The sequence below is a fragment of the Podarcis raffonei genome, chromosome 12 (assembly GCF_027172205.1).
Source record: "Podarcis raffonei isolate rPodRaf1 chromosome 12, rPodRaf1.pri, whole genome shotgun sequence".
Classification (NCBI taxonomy): domain Eukaryota; kingdom Metazoa; phylum Chordata; class Lepidosauria; order Squamata; family Lacertidae; genus Podarcis; species Podarcis raffonei.
The window spans coordinates 15,319,511-15,338,625 of record NC_070613.1 but is presented as its reverse complement, the minus strand read 5'-3'; the positions used below and the strand labels follow the sequence as shown (position 1 = coordinate 15,338,625).

General features: G+C 43.5%; 1 protein-coding gene across 4 annotated transcripts in view; it reads left to right on the top strand.

The window, feature by feature from the left end:
* Positions 1 to 626: 626 nt before the first annotated feature.
* ADARB2 (adenosine deaminase RNA specific B2 (inactive)) overlaps positions 627 to 19,115 on the top strand; it is a 370,623-nt gene continuing 352,134 nt past the window's right edge. For all 4 annotated transcript variants that reach the window (XM_053409689.1, XM_053409688.1, XM_053409687.1 and 1 more), the window contains exon 1: positions 627 to 1,272. In XM_053409689.1, coding sequence (XP_053265664.1) covers positions 1,173 to 1,272 — 100 coding nt within the window. In that variant the 5' untranslated portion in view covers positions 627 to 1,172. The remainder of the gene's footprint in view (positions 1,273 to 19,115) is intronic.

The window sequence follows — 19,115 nt, the reverse complement described above, 5'->3', positions numbered from 1 at the left end:
GTACTGTCCTTTTCATGGCTACATTCTTGCACCCGGGTAAGTTTCGTAGAACGCAGTGGGGCTTAAGACGTGCGAAGAACGGCACCATGAGACTGAAAATCTCTTTGCGCGTTTACTCGGGAGTAAGGCGCACGCGCACAAAAACCATCAACTCCGCGGGACGCGCTTCTTTCCCAAATGGGGCAGCGGTGCGTTACTGGGGGGGATGCATCGGATCGGACTGTATAATAAACTCTCCCGCCGGCTCGTAGTAGTACACCGGCCGGCAGGCTGCCGGTGGGGCTTTTGTGTTTTCTTTTTATTCCCTTTACAACAACTCCCCTCCGGGCCCGTTCTGCCTTCTTTCCCTATCAGGTCCCGGACACATCCATCAGCCCCAATGGGAGCTGAGTGTGCAAGCTGACAAGGGATGGATGGATGGAGACCGGGGGTGGCTGGTGGTAGGGATGAAGGGGGGGGTGCGCGCGCTTCTGCTGGTGGTGCTGCTGATGTCAGAGCCAGGAGACAGTTGTGATTGGATCTAATTAGACTTTGCAGCAGCAAATAGACGCGCTCCCTGCATGATCGCCTTCAAAGTGGCTGCTGGGGCCAAACAACTAGCAGAGAGGTGCAAAAAAAAAAAAAAAAGGAGAGGGGGAAAAAAAGACCGAGAGAAAGAAACAGACAGAAAGAAGAGAGAGAAAAAAAAGGAAAAAAAGTGGGCGCCGTGCATTTCCAGCCCCTGATAAAGCAAAGGCACCCTGCGAGTGAGGGAAAGCTGCCGAGGAGGAAGAAGAGGGAGGGAATCACAGGTGAACCTCCCGGTCGTCGCCTTTAATTCATTTATTTGGAAACTCTACCTGCGCCCGGCGCGCTCTCCGTCCCTGGCTTGGGAAGCGTCGCAGCGCAGGCACTTGAGCGCAGCTGGCCAAAAGCAAAAAAAAATTAAAAAGAGGCGCACGATCCGCGCGCAGCTGCTCTGGGTTTGCTGGTTGATAAAAGTCCCACCCGGCTTCGTAGACCTCGCAAGCGGCGGCGGCAGAAGCACCACCACCACGGGCGATCGGGAGCAGGGAGGGGGCGTCGCAGGCAGGCAGCCGACTTTTCTCGCTCTCGCTGCGCGGTCCCCGAGCCAGGCGAGCGCGGAGCCAACGCGCTGCCGCTGCTTCTCCTTGTTGCCTCAACTACCGGCGATGACCTCCGTCCTGGGCACCGGCCGAGCACCGGGAGGGCCGGGGAGCCAACTGAAATGCAAGTCCAAGAGGAGGCGGAGGAGGCGGTCGAAGAGGAAAGGTAAGCGTTGCTCTTTATCACTCCCCACCCCTTCCCAAAATTTCCCTTTTGCCTTCGCCTTCTGCATCTGTTTGGTTCCTGGTTTGATTTTGGAGAGGTTGGCGGGGCGGGGGACGTCCTGCTTGTGCCGACTTACTGCGGGGACGGGGACGAAGGGATGGCTTTTTGGTACTCTTGTTCGGATGTGGCATCCCCCGAGCATCTTCTGGGCGGCTGGTTTCGGGGATGGGCTGTCTCAGTTGTTTCACTCCACCTGCGTTTACCTCCGAAATCCTCCCCGCACCGCCACCCAAACAGGCAGGTAAATGTCTGGCAGGCGGAGTGTACTTGTAAAGGGGGGGGGGATTACAGTATATATTTTACGTGGGGGATTATTTGCGGAGGGCTAAAGCCAAGAGTGATGGGAAGAGAAAGAGCTTTTTTCTCCCTCCTTCCCATGTGCTGGCATCAACACAGCCAGATTCCGCAGCGCAAGTCAAAACATCTCTAGCAGGTGATTCCTTTGACCCTGTCAGAGGTAAAAAAATTATCACATGATTCGTAAAATGGGTGAAAGTGGGGGGGGGACTGGACTAGTCTGAGACTCTGAAAGGTTTCCAGATTGCAGGTTTTTCATTTGCCTCCTTTTTAAAAAATAAAATGATAACTATAATCTCCGTCCCAGTTGATTGTGACAGGGTAAGTATGTAGTCTTGCTGCAAGCTGGTCGTTTGTTTGCTTTTTAACAAGGTGTGAGGATAATGGCATCTCATCTGATCGCGTTTCACCTCACGGGGTTGTATTTTTTAAGCGAAGAAGCAGGGTTTGTGCAGTTGGCGGGGGGAGCAATAAAAAAAAAGGCCCCCAATCTAGGGAGAGGCTGCACCTGGCAGCTACCGTTTCTCTCGCCCTTGCTGTGAATGGGCTTTTCTTGCCAAGGTTTGTTGTTTTTCTGAAAGTTAGGGAGTGTGCTAATGCTGCTCTGATTCTCTAAGGGGACCAGCGTTCTATAAATGGCAGAGGAATAATTATCCTAATCCAAAAAAGAAAGGAGAGAAGCTGCCGGATGTCATAAAAAGCTAAAGTCTGCCTGAGATTAAAGGTTTTCCCAAAGCTGTCCTGTTTCCTCGTAAAGGAAGGATGAGACGGTGCCGGCAGATTGCTAATGCTGTCTCCACAGTTACCATTAAAGATATTGTGAAATCATAGTGGAAAGTCAAGTGACAGGCGCAAAGTAAGGCAGAATCTCACTCAGGGAAGTGTGTTCTGCTGCAAAGATTTTCAGTCCAAAGTCTCTTATCAGAGCAGCAAAATCCACCTAGTCTAGAGTTGTCTGAGATAAGTTTATGTTGGCTCACTCAATCACCTCAAGACTTTTTGCAGTCGGGATGGAAATGTTTCTTCCCTCTCTGAGAATTAAGCAGTCAGTCTGTCAGAGGCCTAAGATATAGAGGGCACAAGTTTGTGTTTTAATTGTTGCCTCATGTATCATCAAGGCCACAGTATGTATATGGTGGTTAGACAAGTTTTGGGAGATGCTTAGAATGAACACATCCATTCTCATTTAATTCGGCTGTTTCTATGCTATATCTTCTATCAGTTAAAACTTTCCACAGCAGGCAGCCATGGACAAATTAAACTGTCAGATGTGTCTGTAGGAAGGTCAGTGAATGAAAAGTTTTGTGTATGCCCTCTTAATCGCCTCTTTGGGTTTTACGTAAAAATCTTACTTGTAACTTTGGTTGCACAAGGAACTTCTGGAAGTGTCCTGAGTTCCAGAAATAGTATTTGAAGCATTGGGGGGTGTCAAAAAATTATTTATAAAACTATAAAACTTTGGAGTTTCTTTCAGTTGTTAAATCTCCAGTGTTGCATACGTGTACGCCAGCATTCTGCCTGAGATTTCACATTCCACCTGTAAGGTATCTATTGTACAAAGGTATCTATTGTACAAAGTGCATGTCAGTTAAACAGTGCCTGCTTTCTAGGAATTTTAAACTTAGTGACATTCTAAATTTGTCTCTTGAACGGAATCAATAATTCATTTCAGCCAATAACTCTGTGTTAAGATTGCTTCCTATGCAAATTTCACAAGGCTGCTCTATTTTTAAGCCAATACATTTAAAGAAGAAAAAACCTGTAACGAAGATTCCCTCATTTCTTACACTTTCCTCTTAATCTTTCTTAGTGTTACTGAGTAACAAGGGATTACTAGTGAAAAGAACAAGTTTGACACATGTTGGCTACTTTGAGGACAGTTAACAGGAGTATGGAATTAGGAGTTCAGTCTTAATAACTATGTTAGGGCATTATTCAATCATTTAAGAGAGCTATGTTCTGGGACCGTTTTATAGCTTGTGTTACCTTTTCGGATAAAAGGTAGCAAAGGGTTTATTTGAAAAATAGATCTCTACTTGAAGACCCACAGTTTATAAAACAAGGTGGATATGGATGTATCCCAACACTGAAAATTACATTAAAAAAACACAACTGGGTTTATTTTAAAAAATGCATTTTTTAAAACCCAGTTTATATTCAACCTGTTGAATTTGATAGTTTGATAATAGTTTTGTAAATTGGTGTTTAGTCTGCCGTAGAAGCAATATGATGCTAAGCAATCCCAAGTAGGATTTAGAAGTGGTTTATTTAGCAATAATTGTATAAACGGCAGATAAGAGCAGATCTCTGTAAACAACGTGAAGGAATATTTGTTGCTGCTTTTCAAGAAAAAAATGCATCAACATGGTATAGTGGGGAAAAGTGCTTTTATGTCACATACATACCATTTTCTCTTGGAAAATGGTGAAATATTTCTAATGATATGCACATTTAATGATGTTCCAAAGCATACTTTACTGCATACTCTTCTACTTTTAGAGTGCTAAAAGCAACAACCTATGTCTGCAAAAATGTTTACATCCACTTCATCATTTAGATGCTTGGTGATACCTTGATACATTTCAGCTTTGCTTTGAACAGCGAAAGAAAATAAAAGGCTCATATACACTCGCTGTTCAGCTGACAAATGTGCATTGATTATATTTGGAAAACTGAGAATTCTACTGAAAATGTCTGTGTGATGGATTGACATTTAATGCTGCAAAGGTGTGGTGTTTATTTAACCACCCGTGTGAAGCTAAAATGGCTGATCTTCATTTGATAATACTGTTTCCTCATTTTCCCCCATATACTTTCTAGGATTCCCTAACACTGCAAAGGTGTAAAGTTAGTTTTGTAATTTACAACCTCCAAGTATCTGCTTCTTCTTAGAAGCACTTTGCTATTGTGAATTTTCTCAGGAGGAGAGAAACCTTGATTCTACATTGGATGAAATAGTTTTTAAAAATCAGTATATATTTAGAACTAAAAGATCTGCCTGAGCAGCTTCTCAACTTCTGCGACTGATTCTGAGGTAAATCTGTCGCATGATTTGCAAATGTCAAAGTAATATTGCTTTGTTCTTGGGGCCCGATCCAGCCAAAGTTAAGTTCCTTTAAGTCACACTGATTTCAGTGGGATACAGAAGGATACATGTAACTTTTCCTGCTCTAATCAATTAAAATTAGAGGTGTTTAGCTTGGGCTATATTATGTTCTTGCTGTGTGCTTGTTCTGTTGTCTTTATAAAAGTGAATCATTCAGAAGATTTTAAAATTCAATCATTACCAAATGCCCTTTCCACAGATGCATAACGTGAAAGTTTTTCTGCTTGCCTCTTGAAATATGAAACCATAATCTGAAAGCAAACCTTATGGATTTCAATAGAACTTGCTCGGAATAATGTTTAGAAACAAGGTACCACTTACTGACAGCCAATTGGCACATGATTATAAGCATGCAATAAATTTGCTCCATCGTTTGGAAGGAGGGGTGGGAAGCTTGGATACAGGTAAATATGTTATCCTTTTTTCATAATCCGTCTAAAGTAAATGAGTGCCAAAATTTATAGAATTATATTTCTCTCTCCCTCTCTCTCCAGCAGTTTATTGCATTGTCAATCTGTGGTCTGAGTTGACACTGGAAAACGGGTCCAGCACTTTGGAAGAATTTGCTGTTGTTTAGATTTAAAGCTCAGCTTTTGGGAGAGTTTTTTGGGTGATGAGTTTTAAAATGCGGTAGATTTTGATAAGTGTGCTGAGAAATTGTGGAGTATGTAATGTACAAAACTGGGTATCAGCCATGTGAGGGTTTCTAAAAATAGCTTGTTAGGGACACGAAGCCCTTGGAGATGGCAAAGGTGTATATAAGCATGTATGCCAAAAACACCACCAACAAAAAAAACTTTCAGACACCGCTTAGTAGTTAAAACACACACACACACATATTAGTTGGGGGGTTGGATTTTTTCCTTGTTTGCTTGTTCCCCCGCAGCAATTAAGCTGACTCATTGTTTGCATGTGGGCTCCCGGGGGTTAGACTAAATCTGAGGCATTTGCAGGGAGAGAAGTAAACATACAAAGTTAAATGCTACTATCTGGAAGGAGAGGCAAGGTTACCGCTGGCAGAGCAAGCACAAAGGGTTGGCAACAAGGGAGCCAGATATGTGCAGCCAAGTAGAGAGGGTGTGTGTGTGTGTGTGTGTGTGTGTGTGTGTTTAAAAATAAGAGGTTGTGGTGCAATGAAATTTCTGTGAAAATTAATGAAATTAAGGGAAAGGCTACTGAGTCCATGCGGATTCCCATTGTGCATTCTCCCTTTTACATCAAGGTAATAAATGTGTGTGTTCCATCTTGAGCTAGATTCGGGGACAAATGTCTCCCCTCACAATAGGCTGGGTGTCGGGCTTCAGGGTGTACACCTTATCTTACCTTACACGTCCACAACCCCGACAGCTTGTGAGCAAGGATTGGGATTTGGAGATTAAAATTAAATTGATTAAAACTTTAATACCTATCTTATTTTGGGTTTTCCCTTCCCTCTCTCCCCACCCCGGCTTTCACCTTTGATTTCTAGTGATCTATTAGGTAGCAATTTGCAATGCCTGAACTTAACGTTTAGAATGAGGGGGAAATTGTGGAATTCACGATTCCATATCTACACAGTGGCGGAGCATTGCATCAATAGTAGAGCTGCCTCTTTCTAGCAAAAATAATAATAATAAAATGAATGGGGAAGATTGGAAAGAGCAATAAAATTAAGTACTCTGGCAGCAACAAAAAAGGTAAAAGGGGTATAGGTTAAAATGTGCAATTAAGGAAATTAATCACTTACTTGAGTACTTGGGCTGTTTTACCTTCCAGTATGTAGTTTTTAAAAAAAAAATAAAAGAGAAGGAAAAGAAATTTGGTCTTGTTTCTTAAGGGTTTTTGTTTTTGTTTCTCCACCTCATGATTGTACAAGTACTTCGTGCTTCATGTATCCAAACTCGGGAAATGATTGTTCAAATGAGTGAGACCTCTTGGATCAGCTGAAATCTCGCCCTCCACCCGTATTCCAGCTACTCTAGCGGAGTTTGCTTATTAATTGAGATGAATAGAGTATTTACAAGATTTGGTGACGGGAGTGCCTGCGTTGATACTGACATGTGTGAAATGCCTGCATATATATATATATATATATATATATATATATATATATATATATAGAAGTAAAGGCTGTGCACAAATGTTTAATGAAAGATCAGAACGCTATAAAGAGAAATCTCTATGGGGTTCCTTATGCCCCTTCCTTCTACTTTACAATAGGATAGACAGAACTGCAGTACCCAGGAAGAAAATTACTGAACGTAGAATCTGCATTCTGCCTGAATATTTCTCTCCATCAAAACAACCCCCTTTTATTTCCCGCCTTAAAGTTATACTCCACCCAATTGCTCCTGCTGCACTTCACTGAAGCCCACATTAGACCTTTATAGAAAAGAAACATTGCTAAGTAACAGTGAATGATTAAATTCAGGAGAAGGAAAGGAAGGTGGTTTCATGTGGGTCAAGTACCCTCTACAGAATTACCTGGGCGATGTGAATAATAGTGAACTTGAATTTCTTCCCAGCTTTATAACCCAACTGTCTCTCTCATCTTGCCAACTGTTTACAAATTTGGTACTTGTGTGTGTGTGTAAATGATGAGTTATCTAAGCAGAGGGGAAATTTGATAGGCAATGCAAGATCCATCATTCTCCAAGGGCCTGGAATGGTCTGGTCACATTCCTATGTAAAACCCCTCTGACTCTTGCAAAAGTTGTATAATTTCTGATAGTGGGGAATAAAAGCACACACGCTCCTCCTTTTATCTGATCTTTTCCTCTCTGTTTGCATTGTCCAGGAACGCCGGCAACGTAGCAGATTTTTGCAGAAAAGCGAGTTGCGGCGACTGATGAAGTGCAACAATTTGCTAGTTTTTCAAAGGTGGCTCACGACTGTCAAATAATATGCCTTTAGTATGAATGCATCAAATAATTTGGCAGCTTATATTGCTTGGCCTTTATAACATCACTAATTTATTAATAGCCTGTTGGAGGCTTTGCTTGCAGTATATGAAAGTGCTATTAATTTCGGCTTCAAAAATGTAATTGGTTGGTATGAAGAACAGAGGCTCATCAGTCAGCTTGATAGATCTCTTAAGGCAAGTTCCCTGCCTCGAACAAAAAAAAGCTTCCAAAATGTTAGGCTGTAGTAAGACTTCAATGAAAAATAATATGGAAATGAGAGAGGTGGGGTGTTATGCCCTTGGCTATATCACATTACTTTTGGTCAAATTGTTTTTTAAAAGGTGATGATAAAAATTATTACAAAATGTGGAAGCAGCTTGTGTTCCTGGAAAACCCGAAACGGCAGCAACGCTGATGAAATGATGCGTAGTTGTGGAGGAAGTAAATTGGGAGGGGATTCTCCTGTCTGAGGAGAGGAGAACAAAGAGAGAGTCACTGGGAAAAAAAGAATAGCTCCACGGCAGGAGGGGCTGCCTTGTTCAGTGTGGGGGAATTCAACAGCCATGGAGGGAAAGAGGCCTATGCGTTTCTTGGAATCCATGTTAGGTGTATCAAAGCCACTGCTTTGGGACGAACAGTAGGAAACCAGGCAAAGTGAACTCTTACCGATTTGCCGTCAACTTTTAATTCAGGCTTCGCAATGAACTGGTACTAACAAGTAGTAGATAAAATGGCCAACAGGAATAATGAGAAATTGGCATATGGGTAACATTAAATTCAGAAGGTAACATTAAATTTAGAAAATGTGTGAGATTTTCTTTTTCTCACACCCTCCTGAAAAATACTACTTTGTATCATCCACACACACACACACATACACACACACACACACACACACACACACATATATATATATATATATAAAATCTTCATTATTATAATTGGTGGTGGGGGCACTATTTTCCTCTGTCTGCCCTGCTGCCACCTGAAAAGAACATGAGGACCTGAAAAAGGGGCAGGTGTAAACTGGAGGCTGTATGGCCAACACTGCTGCTGACACCTGCAGTAGCAAAAAGAGAGAGAAGCTTTTCTAGGGGGGAGAGAATAAATAAACTGCACTAATGATGGGCCCCATCCCAGAGAAACCTCCAGATTTCTCCTCCCCCCCAGGAGAAATTTGATGAAATGGTCCCCACCATTTTTCTCCTCACACATAGGGTAGACAACTTCAAGATGCCATGTGTGCACAGTTCTAGATAACACTTATCATAATGATTTTATAATTTATATAATAATGATTATATAATGATGACTATTTGTATAATTTATATAGTTGCTCATTGACATGAGTGGCAAAAGGTGCCATTAATAATTTTGTCACTCGTGTCAATTTTGAGGATGCTGCCGCCATCTTTGCGAGCAGAAGATCATGACGGGGGCACTGTGCCTTGAGCTAGCCTAGGCCCAAAGCACAGGGTTGCGACACCTTCACCTGCAATGCGCAATGGCACGGCGGTTTATGCACAAGCATAATGCATGGCAACAGGGTTGAAGAGGAAGGGGCAGAACTGGGATGGTAATATGCATGGCATCCCCAAAGCATTGTGGTCAGCATGGCACAGCGCATTAAGCACCAGAGCAAAAGTAGAGAAGGCTTTCCTGGGAAATTGCAGTTTGGGCGTTCTAGCCGGGAGTTGGGCTTGCTTTTCAAGTTGGCTTGGACATGCCAAGGCTACAGCTCTGCTGTCCTGTTTCAGCTTTGTATATCTATAGGATCAGAGTACCACTTGCTTTGTACTCGTGCTTAGTAAACTGAGTGTATATGCTCACAAAGAAGCTTCCTGTGTATAAGCAGATTACCATCATTGTTTTCCATTATTTTCTTCCACTTTTCCGTCAAATGGCCACAGCTGAGTAGGCAGGGACACACAGCGCAATGGTGCATTCTCACAGCTGAGGAAGCTAGCAACACTTCCAATTTCCGAAGAACTGACCACAGCTAGTTTCCCAGGAACCATGCAATTAATTCGGTACATCCAAGTACATCACCCCTCCTGCATTATGGGACGATACCACTTTTACATTGGGGGGGGGGAGTCTCCATTGTGGAATGTGACACGATATTGTAGGTCTGGTGCTGAAAAGGAAAGCACCCCACTGAGAGCTCATGTGACCTGATGCCTAACGCAGCTTTTTATCTGCTAGCCTGCATTTCCTCCAGGTACTTTATTCCAAAATCTGCATCACCTGTGGATGCTTCTCAGCCTGCTTCCATGGGAATAGCCTTCTCCCACGAGCCAAAGTCATCCAGTAGATCTAGATTCACAATTTCCTGATCCGCAAGTTATATTCTTCTGAAGCCTCGATGTTAAGGGAGTTGTTGAGAAGCAGAGGATCTGTGAACTAGCGCTGCACAAACTGTGCTGCTTCCGTATGTCAGTCGCTTCGGAGATTTGGGAGCAATAGTCCGGCATGAAAAATGGCTCGATGGCTAGCACCCTTCTTTTCTGTAAGGGTATCTGATCCCTGCTCTGCATCTGGGTGCTCAGTTAAGACTGCAAGCATAAGCCAGTCAGGTCAAGAGTTGCAGGCTGGAAGTGGGTGGGGTGTTCAAGCTGTGCAAAGATCAGTTTCAACCTGCAAGCTGCCGGTATGCATAGATTTGTATCTTCAGGAGAAAGTTGTTGTCGTTATCAGCGGCATCCTTGGCTCTTCAAGTCCATATGAAATATTCCCCATGGACAGCCAAGGCCACTTGAAGGTGCTGGGCAGTGCGATGGGCAGGATAGGGAAAGTTGAATTAGGCAGACTACATATCCAGCTGCTTAGAAGTTGCAAAAGGTTGGTTTGGTATTTAAACTGTGGAGATCTCGCCCCTCTTGTGTTTTAGGCATGAGCCTGAGGGATGGCAGTCCCGGCATGATGCTTTAAAGCTGAATGGTGGATTACAGTGAATAGCAGCCTCCCTGATAGAAGCAGGCAGGCTGGCTGAGATTATTTTCTGGGCAAGGCGATGTTCATTGTGAGAGACAGTGACCCAGTTGTGACCAATGTCAACACAATGTGATTGTGCAGTCATGAACATGGTTCCATTTAGCCTTATTGAATCCATGCAGATTGCAAACCTCCTAATCAAATTAAGCAGAACAGGAGGGGGGAGCTATCCTTTGTCCATATGTATTTTCAGAGAATTTCATAATATGTAGCTTGTAGATGCCATAACCAATATGGGGCACAATGTCTGATACAGGTCCCACCTGAGGGACTGGGGATTGGGGGAGATTGAAGCAAAATCTCTGCTTTCAGTGGGTCTTTCGCCAGAGAATTCTAGCTTTCTGTGTGTTCTAAATATGTGCTAGTCTAAAACAGTGGGTGCAAAGTACAGTTAAGGAATCTAGACTATTAAAATTTAGAAATTGCATATGAAAAACTGTAAGATGGAGTAAATGAATTTCACCACCTAATTATGTCGTATTCACTGATACGGGTGCCATTACCGGTCTCCTCCCCCTCTGCCAGTCATTACCAGCTCTTTGCATGCTTCAGTTTATATGAATGGTAACCTGGAAGCCGCAGAGGCAGTGGGAAAACATTAGAGGTCTCTATTGTTAAGCAGAGCAGACAGTAATTAGATTGCACCTTAGTGCTTGCTGTTTACATCTTAAGTTTAAAGGGGAAAGTGGGAATAAATGTTCCCTAATGTCATTGACGGGAGATTTTCCTGCAGCTACAAACCACTGCACCAGACATATTGATTAATCTGTGGTGTACCATTTATTTATGCTAAACATCTGATGTTTGCTTCCGCAATCTGGTCTTTCAAAGTCACGATAATATTCAAAACGTTGGCATCACCCACGTGGTTTTAAAGCCACAAGCCAGCCAGGATACTTAGTTTATCTTGCTCTCTGCAGTTTGCACAGCCAACATGCCATGCACCATTTGTGGTATGAGCACGGATTCTTGACTTAAAAAAAGAAACCCATACAAACTCATTCCCAATGGGGGGTGTGAGTGAATATGCAGACATGGTGCTTGATTGCATTGGTGGATGTTACATGTTATAGGAAAAGATTGTGGGTCTTTCTGCATTTTCACAGTGTGTTGACCACACAGGAGTATGTATAATCTGGGGAATTTACACTGGGAGTCTCAATTATCCAACGGTCCCGGTGTGTCTTTTGTATATTTACATATACATGCACTGCCCTCCTTACATCTGTGAACTGTTCTGGTTTGAAGAGCAGGATAAAAATGTACCAAATAAATAAATAAGCATTAATCAAAAGATGGAGGTGATGTGCAAATGCAAAAACAGGGATACGCTCTGAAGAAATTTGAAGCTATTTGTTGCATTTTCTAAATTGGGAAGCATTTGTTTTCAGCACTGAAATGTGTGTGTGCAAACTGCTTCCACCTCACTGAAAGTCTTGATGTATGTACCTGGGGGATAGGAAAGCATAGATTGGGACTGGGTGACAGCCACACTTTCATCCAAAGCTGTGACAGAGCCCTTGAATGTTACACATGCATCTCTCTTGGGATATTATGGGTGTGCTCTGCTCCCAGTCCTGGGATGAATTTATTATTTAGATGGGGTATTGCTGGAGGGTTGGTCCAAGCAGTTTGGCATCTCTGCCTCGCCACTGCCTATTGCTGACCTGTGCCATTCACTGAGGCTTGCTCAGGTGATGGTGCTCCAAAGTATTGCCCAGATGCAATACATTTGCAGTGGAGGGGGTCTTCTTTGGGATATGGGACCTCTGTGCACTTACACACTGTCCTTTTATCTCCACTAGACGATTCAGTGCACTTGAATCCACAAGTTTTACTGGCTCTGTGACTTGCGTGTTTATAGAATGGTGACTTATGGCATGAATTACTTTGATTTTTCTCTGTGTATTTTCCCTCAAGAGGTGTGTGAGTGTGAGTGTGAATGAGGCAGTGGAGACAGAGACTGGGCTAGCTAGAAGTCAAAAGTCTACCATGGCGGTGCTTAAAAGTTGTTCTTGGCATTTAAATATTTGAAGGCAAAGTAGAAAGAAATTGGTACGTTGGCCCCAAGAAGAATGATGGGTGAATTGCACAGACTTGACTATTTGAACTGGAAATGGTTGAAGGGAGGATAATGCAAGCCTTTGAGTTTCACTTTTGGCCTTCTTTGTAGGACAGAATAGAAAGGCAGTAGTATCCCAGGTGTGTGTGTCTACCCCTGTAGAACAGGGCTGCGAAACCTGTGGCCCTCCAGACATTGATGGACTATGAGTTCAACCAGTGTGACCAATGGTTGAGGATGATTGGAGTTGTAGTCCAACTACATCTGCAGGTTCCCCATCCCTGCTAAAGAGAGAGTGTAAGCCAGCTTTCAATTCAGAAGCTTCAGTCACTTGTCATGTCTCTTCCTCCCGATGTAGCCCTTCTGCTCTCCCTAATGAAATATCCCACAAATCTGGAAAGACAGAAGCTATCATTTTGCCGACTGTGTGGAGTAAATGAAAATGCAAAGAGGGCGAGACTCTCAGCTTAGTGTAAATTTGGCTTAGATAAATAGTGAACTTGTAGAAGAGCCTGGTTTAATCACATTCAGTTCAGCCAATCTTGTAAAAATGTGAAATAGCCGGAAGCACAAGACTGGAGATCTTGTGCTTCCTGCTAACCTGTCCCCACATCATCTAGGTTAGAGGACTGCAAAATACCCATTTTGGCCACAATTGTGCAGGAGGCTGCCCTCTGCAATTGGCTGCCTTGCCATTCTTGGACAGGGGGACTAGGAGAACATATTGGTAATCAGTGCTAATTTTCTAGAAAAAGAACTGCCGAAACTCACCATGAATACCTCCCTCATTCTCTTAAAATGGCACGCCCTTGTGAGAGGTGCCGGAACTGAGTTCTGGTGAGTTCCAGCTGGAGGAAAAGCCCTGGACATAACCAGCACTTTTGTCCCTCTACTCACATGTTGCACTGGTATAGCACCTGAATAGAGCTATTGTTTTGGTCAAATCAATTCCTTTAATAATAATAATAATAATAATAAATTTATTTATACCCCGCCCTCCCCAGCCAAGACCGGGCTCAGGGCGGCTAACAACCAATAATAAAAACAAGTTGATTAAAATACAATTTAAAAGATTAAGATACAATATTAAAACAATTAGGGAGCAATCTCATCATAGGAGGTGAAAGGAAAAAGAAAAAGAGGGAGGGAATCAAACTGATTCTGAGCCAAAGGCAACTCTGTCTTACAGGCCCTGCAGAAAGAGATCAGATCCCGCAGGGCCCTGGTCTCAAGAGACAGAGCGTTCCACCAGGCCGGAGCCAGTGTTGAGAAGGCCCTGGCTCTGGTTGAGGCTAATCTAACTTCCTTAGGGCCCGGGACCTCTAGGGTGTTGCTATATATGGACCTTAAGGTCCTCCGTGGGGCATACCAGGAGAGGCGATCCCGTAGGTACTTTAGTACTCAGAAAATAGGTAGCTGACCTAAATATTCATCACATTTGTTCCTGCTTCTTTAAAGGACACCTTGTCCTGTTCTCTCTTAAGAGTCTCTTATCTCCACACAAGAACTGGTTGCATTAGTGGCCAAGAACAAGTTGCAAAATATTTAAAGTAGCGCCTTGAGGACGGGTCACTTTGCTGAATCTTAAAGGAAAAGGAGGGAGTTCTGGAGGTGGGATGGCTAATCGCGAAACTTCTTTCTGATTGTGCAAAATAAGGGAAAAGTGAGAAGAATAATCTAAGTTAGGACATTGCATTGGGGGGGAGCTTCGTTTTATAATAACAAATAAGCACCCTGCAGAAGACAAATTATTTTGCCTCATTTATTTAGACACACAGCCTCCTATGGCTTTGCAGAATGCTAACCTAAGGTCTATGTGGAAAGGACACAGCAGAAACTGCCTGAATCTATTGCAGCTTGGTCGCCACCAGATATATGCCTAAAATATAAAAGCGCCGAGGAAGCTGCTCTCTTCACAGTGGGTACTTATTAAAACAAAGTCCTGCAAATCCCACCCCCCCATGCAAACAACCCCAAACCCATGTATAATTCACGTAGTATAATTGTCTTTGCCTTCAACTACCCTCCATCAAAACTGTTCTTCTGTAGTCTTCCATTGCTGGAATCCTTTTGCTTAAAGCCCAGTTTAAATACTCCCCAGGAGAATTTTGCAAAGAAGGCACAGAGATGAAGAACAGGTTGTATTTTATTTGCTCTCCCTATTTGCTCTTAAGATCTGTGTACAAAATAGGGGTAGGTAAATCTGTCGATTTCTGTTTCCCAGTTTTCCAATCTTAAAATTGGCTGCCCACCTTTCTGCACCAGTTTTTTGGGTTGTTTTTCCCCCAAGTTCTCACAAAAATTCAGGAGTACTTTAGTGCCCATGCATCCAAAAATATCATTTCTGGGTGGTAAATATCTTATGTGCCCCATCAGCACAATGATTTCTGCTTGCACAATGGGACTTTCCATCTCTTCTTCTGCACCCTCCCCAAATCTCCAGATGGTTGAGGGAACCCCTAGAACTGATTTAGGGGATGTGCTGGGAAGAAGAGTAGCAGGTGGGGGGGCGGAGTCCTGTTGTGTAAGCAGAAATCCTTGCCCTGATGGAACGTATTATTCACCACTGTGTTAGATGCAACCCAAGCTATGCAATTTTCCTTAATAGGTGCGGAATGCCCTCCTTGGTGAGGTGGGTCTCTCTCCGTCTTCATGAACTTTCGGGAGCAACTTTAAAACATTCCTGTTTACCCAGAATTTGATTGTTGAAAGATACTGTTCCTGGCCACCCTGAAATTATTAGCTGTGAGGGTATGTTGTTGTATTTACACACACTTTTATCTTTGTTCTATTTTTAGTGATGTTTTATCACATTGATGTCCCTTTTGAGGGAAGGGTGGTGTAGACCTTTAAATAACACACACACATTTGCACGCGATTTTCTTTAACTTAATGCAATTTCTGTCTTCACTGCTATATGCATCAAACACACAACCTTCCCCCTATTTTTTGTACACATTACTTAGCTGGGGCACCACATTGCAAAATTGGGAATTTTGAAGAATGGCTGTGTTTTGACTCGTGTCTCATTTCAGGAATTAGGCAGCCTGAGATAAGAATGAAAGCAACTTTAATTTCTGCTCCATCACTTGCACAAATACCTAAAAAGTGCAGAGGCCTGCAAACAACTCTGGACTAGTGGAAGTGCCAAGAATAGTTGTGCATTTACTTCACAGGGAGAAGACATAACTGTACTCACTACTTGAACTTTTGGTGTTTCATTCATGCATGTGACTTTTTGGTTCAGACAATGTACCAGAAATGCAACAAAGCTGTGTGCATTCTATATCCTGAGACAAGTGGCTGGGAAGTCTCCCTGAGACAGGTCCACCAAGCATAGAGCTCAGACAGATTCCTCCTTGGCTATTTAGGTGATGGGAAGCTGTCACTCTTAACTGTTTTCCAACCACTTGCCAATATGTGCTTGAACATGATTGGGGAAAGCACTTTGTGGATGACAGGTTACTTAAGCCAGATTTCAGGGTGTTTGCTGTTGTTCTGCTCTCCGTGTGCATGGGTGCTCTGCAGACTGACATGAGCAAGAGGAACAGCAATAGAAAGGGCAGGTTGCGGTCTAAACTTACGACAGTAGAGGAGATGAGAGCGAGGGAAAGCAAGATATGGGGGATAATAGGGATTTTTACATTAGCATTATTTTCAGTTTCAGTAGATGGTGTTTGCCAAATAAATAATGGATAGATAGATGATAGATAGATAGATAGATAGATAGATAGATAGATAGATAGATAGATAGAATGGCTCACTTAAGAGTGGACTGATTTTATGCGTTCTGCTTTTTTGACTGGAATCCTGAGACCCACCAACTGGATCTAGGTGCATAAGATATCTAGAATGAAATAATTCTCAGCCCAGCAATTTATTTTGACTGCCAAACGTGAATTCAGCTCCCAGTCCTGCCACAGGAACATCCACTCCAGATGCCGCTCTGTAGCTTTCTTCATTTCAGACAAATAATTTGAGGAGTGTGTGTACATTTTGTTGTTGCCGTTGTTAGTCAGAGATCCTTGCTGACCTACTGCAAATCACCCAGAAATCTACCAGTCGAGCTTCTGTCAATAATAATAATTTTATTTATACCCCACCCATCTGGCTGGGTTTCCCCAGCCACTCTTGAGTACCTGTGATTCAAGTTGCTATTTACACAAGGACAAGTTTGGTTGTGAAAAGATCTTTCCCTTTAGACTCACTGCAGAGGTGGGTATATCTCCTTCTCAAGTGTCTTTAGTTAGTTAGGGTTGTATTCAATGCCACAAGAGTCACATTTGGCTTGTGTGGTGGGACTTCCCTTTTCTTTTCCGGCAGGCCCTTGAAATCTGCTCCAGCAGGTCCACTGCTAACCACCTGGAGAAGATTTTGAAGGCCTGCTGGAACAGCCCAATGGCCCATCTAGTGATCACCCAGATGTTTTAGGTATAAATTAAACCATCCCTCTGCTCCAGACTGACTGCTCCATAATCTACTTTTTAGAATACAAGAATCGGCTGTTGGGCCTTTTTGAAATACGTATCCAGATGTAAAGCAAGTTTGGTGTCATGGTTAGAGTGTTGAACTAAGACCTGCCATTTAGCTCAGTGGGTGAACTTGGGCTGTCTCTCGTCCTAACCTAACTCACAGGTTTGTTGTGAGGATACAGTGTGGAAGGGAAGAGCTATTTATGGCCCTTGGGATCCTTTGTTTGCTTCTTTTTACATTGATGTGCCATTTCTCCCTTAGGTTAGTGTCGGGTGCTCAGATTTTCATATCGCAAGGGCTGTAACATTTAAAAGAAAAGGAAAGACCAGCCTAGCTTTGCTAATTGTGGCAACACTTTCTGTGACCAATCTCTTCTCAAAATAAGGAAACCTGGCTTAGATATATAGTTTGAGACTAAGCGCTTGTCCATACTTCTGCTTGTTCCCATTTTATTTATTTATACATATGTATATACATACTCCGCCCATCTGGCTGGGTTTCCCCAGTCACTCAGGGCAGCTTCCAGCAAAATATGAAAATACAATAATTAATCAAATATTAAAAGCTTCCCTAAACAGGGCTGGCTTCAGATGTCTTCTAAAAGTCAGATACAGTGGTACCTTGGTTTACAAACTTAATCCATTCTGGAAGTCCATTCTTAAACCGAAACTGTTCTTAAACCAAGGTACACTTTCCCTAATGAGGCCTCCCACCGCCGTTGCCCTTCCACCATTCAGCTTCCGTTCATAGACCGAGGCAAAGTTCGCAAACCAGGACGCTACTTCTGGTTTTGCGGAGTTCGTAAAACGAATCGTTCATAAACAAGACTATTCTTAAACCGAGGTACCACTGTAGTTGTTTGTTTATTTGACATATGATGGGAGGGCATTCCACAGGGTGGGCGCCACTACCGAGAAGGCCCTCTGCCTGGTTTCCTGTAACCTCACTTCTCGCAGGGAGGGAACCGCCAGAAGGCCTTCAGCAGAGAAACCCTAGAAAGCATGGGGCTGAGAGGTTTTCCGCTGTTTCCATGCTTTCTAGACACAGGTCTAAGAGGTTTTCCATTAGCCCTGCCACTTTCCCCCAGAAAACCTGCTCTTCATCACTGAATCAGAGCAAACATTAAGCCTCAGAAAACCAAACTGATGTTGTCTCTGATTTAGCAGTAAAGAGTGGGTTTCCCCAGGGGGAAATGGCATAAGCAGAAGTGTAGATGAGCTCTAAGGCATCAGCCCTAACTGTGGGCATAGCCAGGACAATGTTAGGGGGCGCAGAACCTCAGTTAAGTATTTTGTATTGATTTACTTGACTGGAGGCAGCTGCCCCCCTGCCCCCAGTCTATACCCATGGTCCTAACCATCCTTGAATTGGGTGGATTTTACTCCCAGCAGCAGTGGAGCATATGCCCAGTGGTGGAACATTTGCCCAGGACGCGCGTGCTCCTGAGGGGGGCAGGGGGAAGAGGGTGCCATGCAAGGCACAGGATAGCCACTCGGGTGCACAGATGGCAGGCATTTGGTGCGCTGCCTGCAACTCCCAAGCCTCCCCCAGCTGTCAAAATGAAGAGGAATGCCACTGGCAAAGTGACACAGCTTCCCCCTTCCCCTGATGGCTCAGGGTAGGCTTGGGAGTCGTGGGCTGGCAGCACGCCAAATGTCACCCCCCTCAGCAAAGACACCCGGGGCATTCCACCCCCACCACACACCCCTTCCTCCGCCCCTGACTCCCAGGTAACTGAGCCAAGAACCACAGCCATAGCTCCTTGGCCTTCAAGGATTCCACTGTGCTTGAAAACTATGCAAAAGTTCCTGTATATTCCGCTCTCTCTGCAGTACATGAACAGCAAGACACAAAAACATGAGCTGAGTAAGGATGAGGTCATCGGCCTTGATGCGGCACTTTTAGCTTTTGTGAGTTCAGTTTTGGCCTGTGTGGCTGAAAATATAAGCAGTATTAAAACAGTCATGCT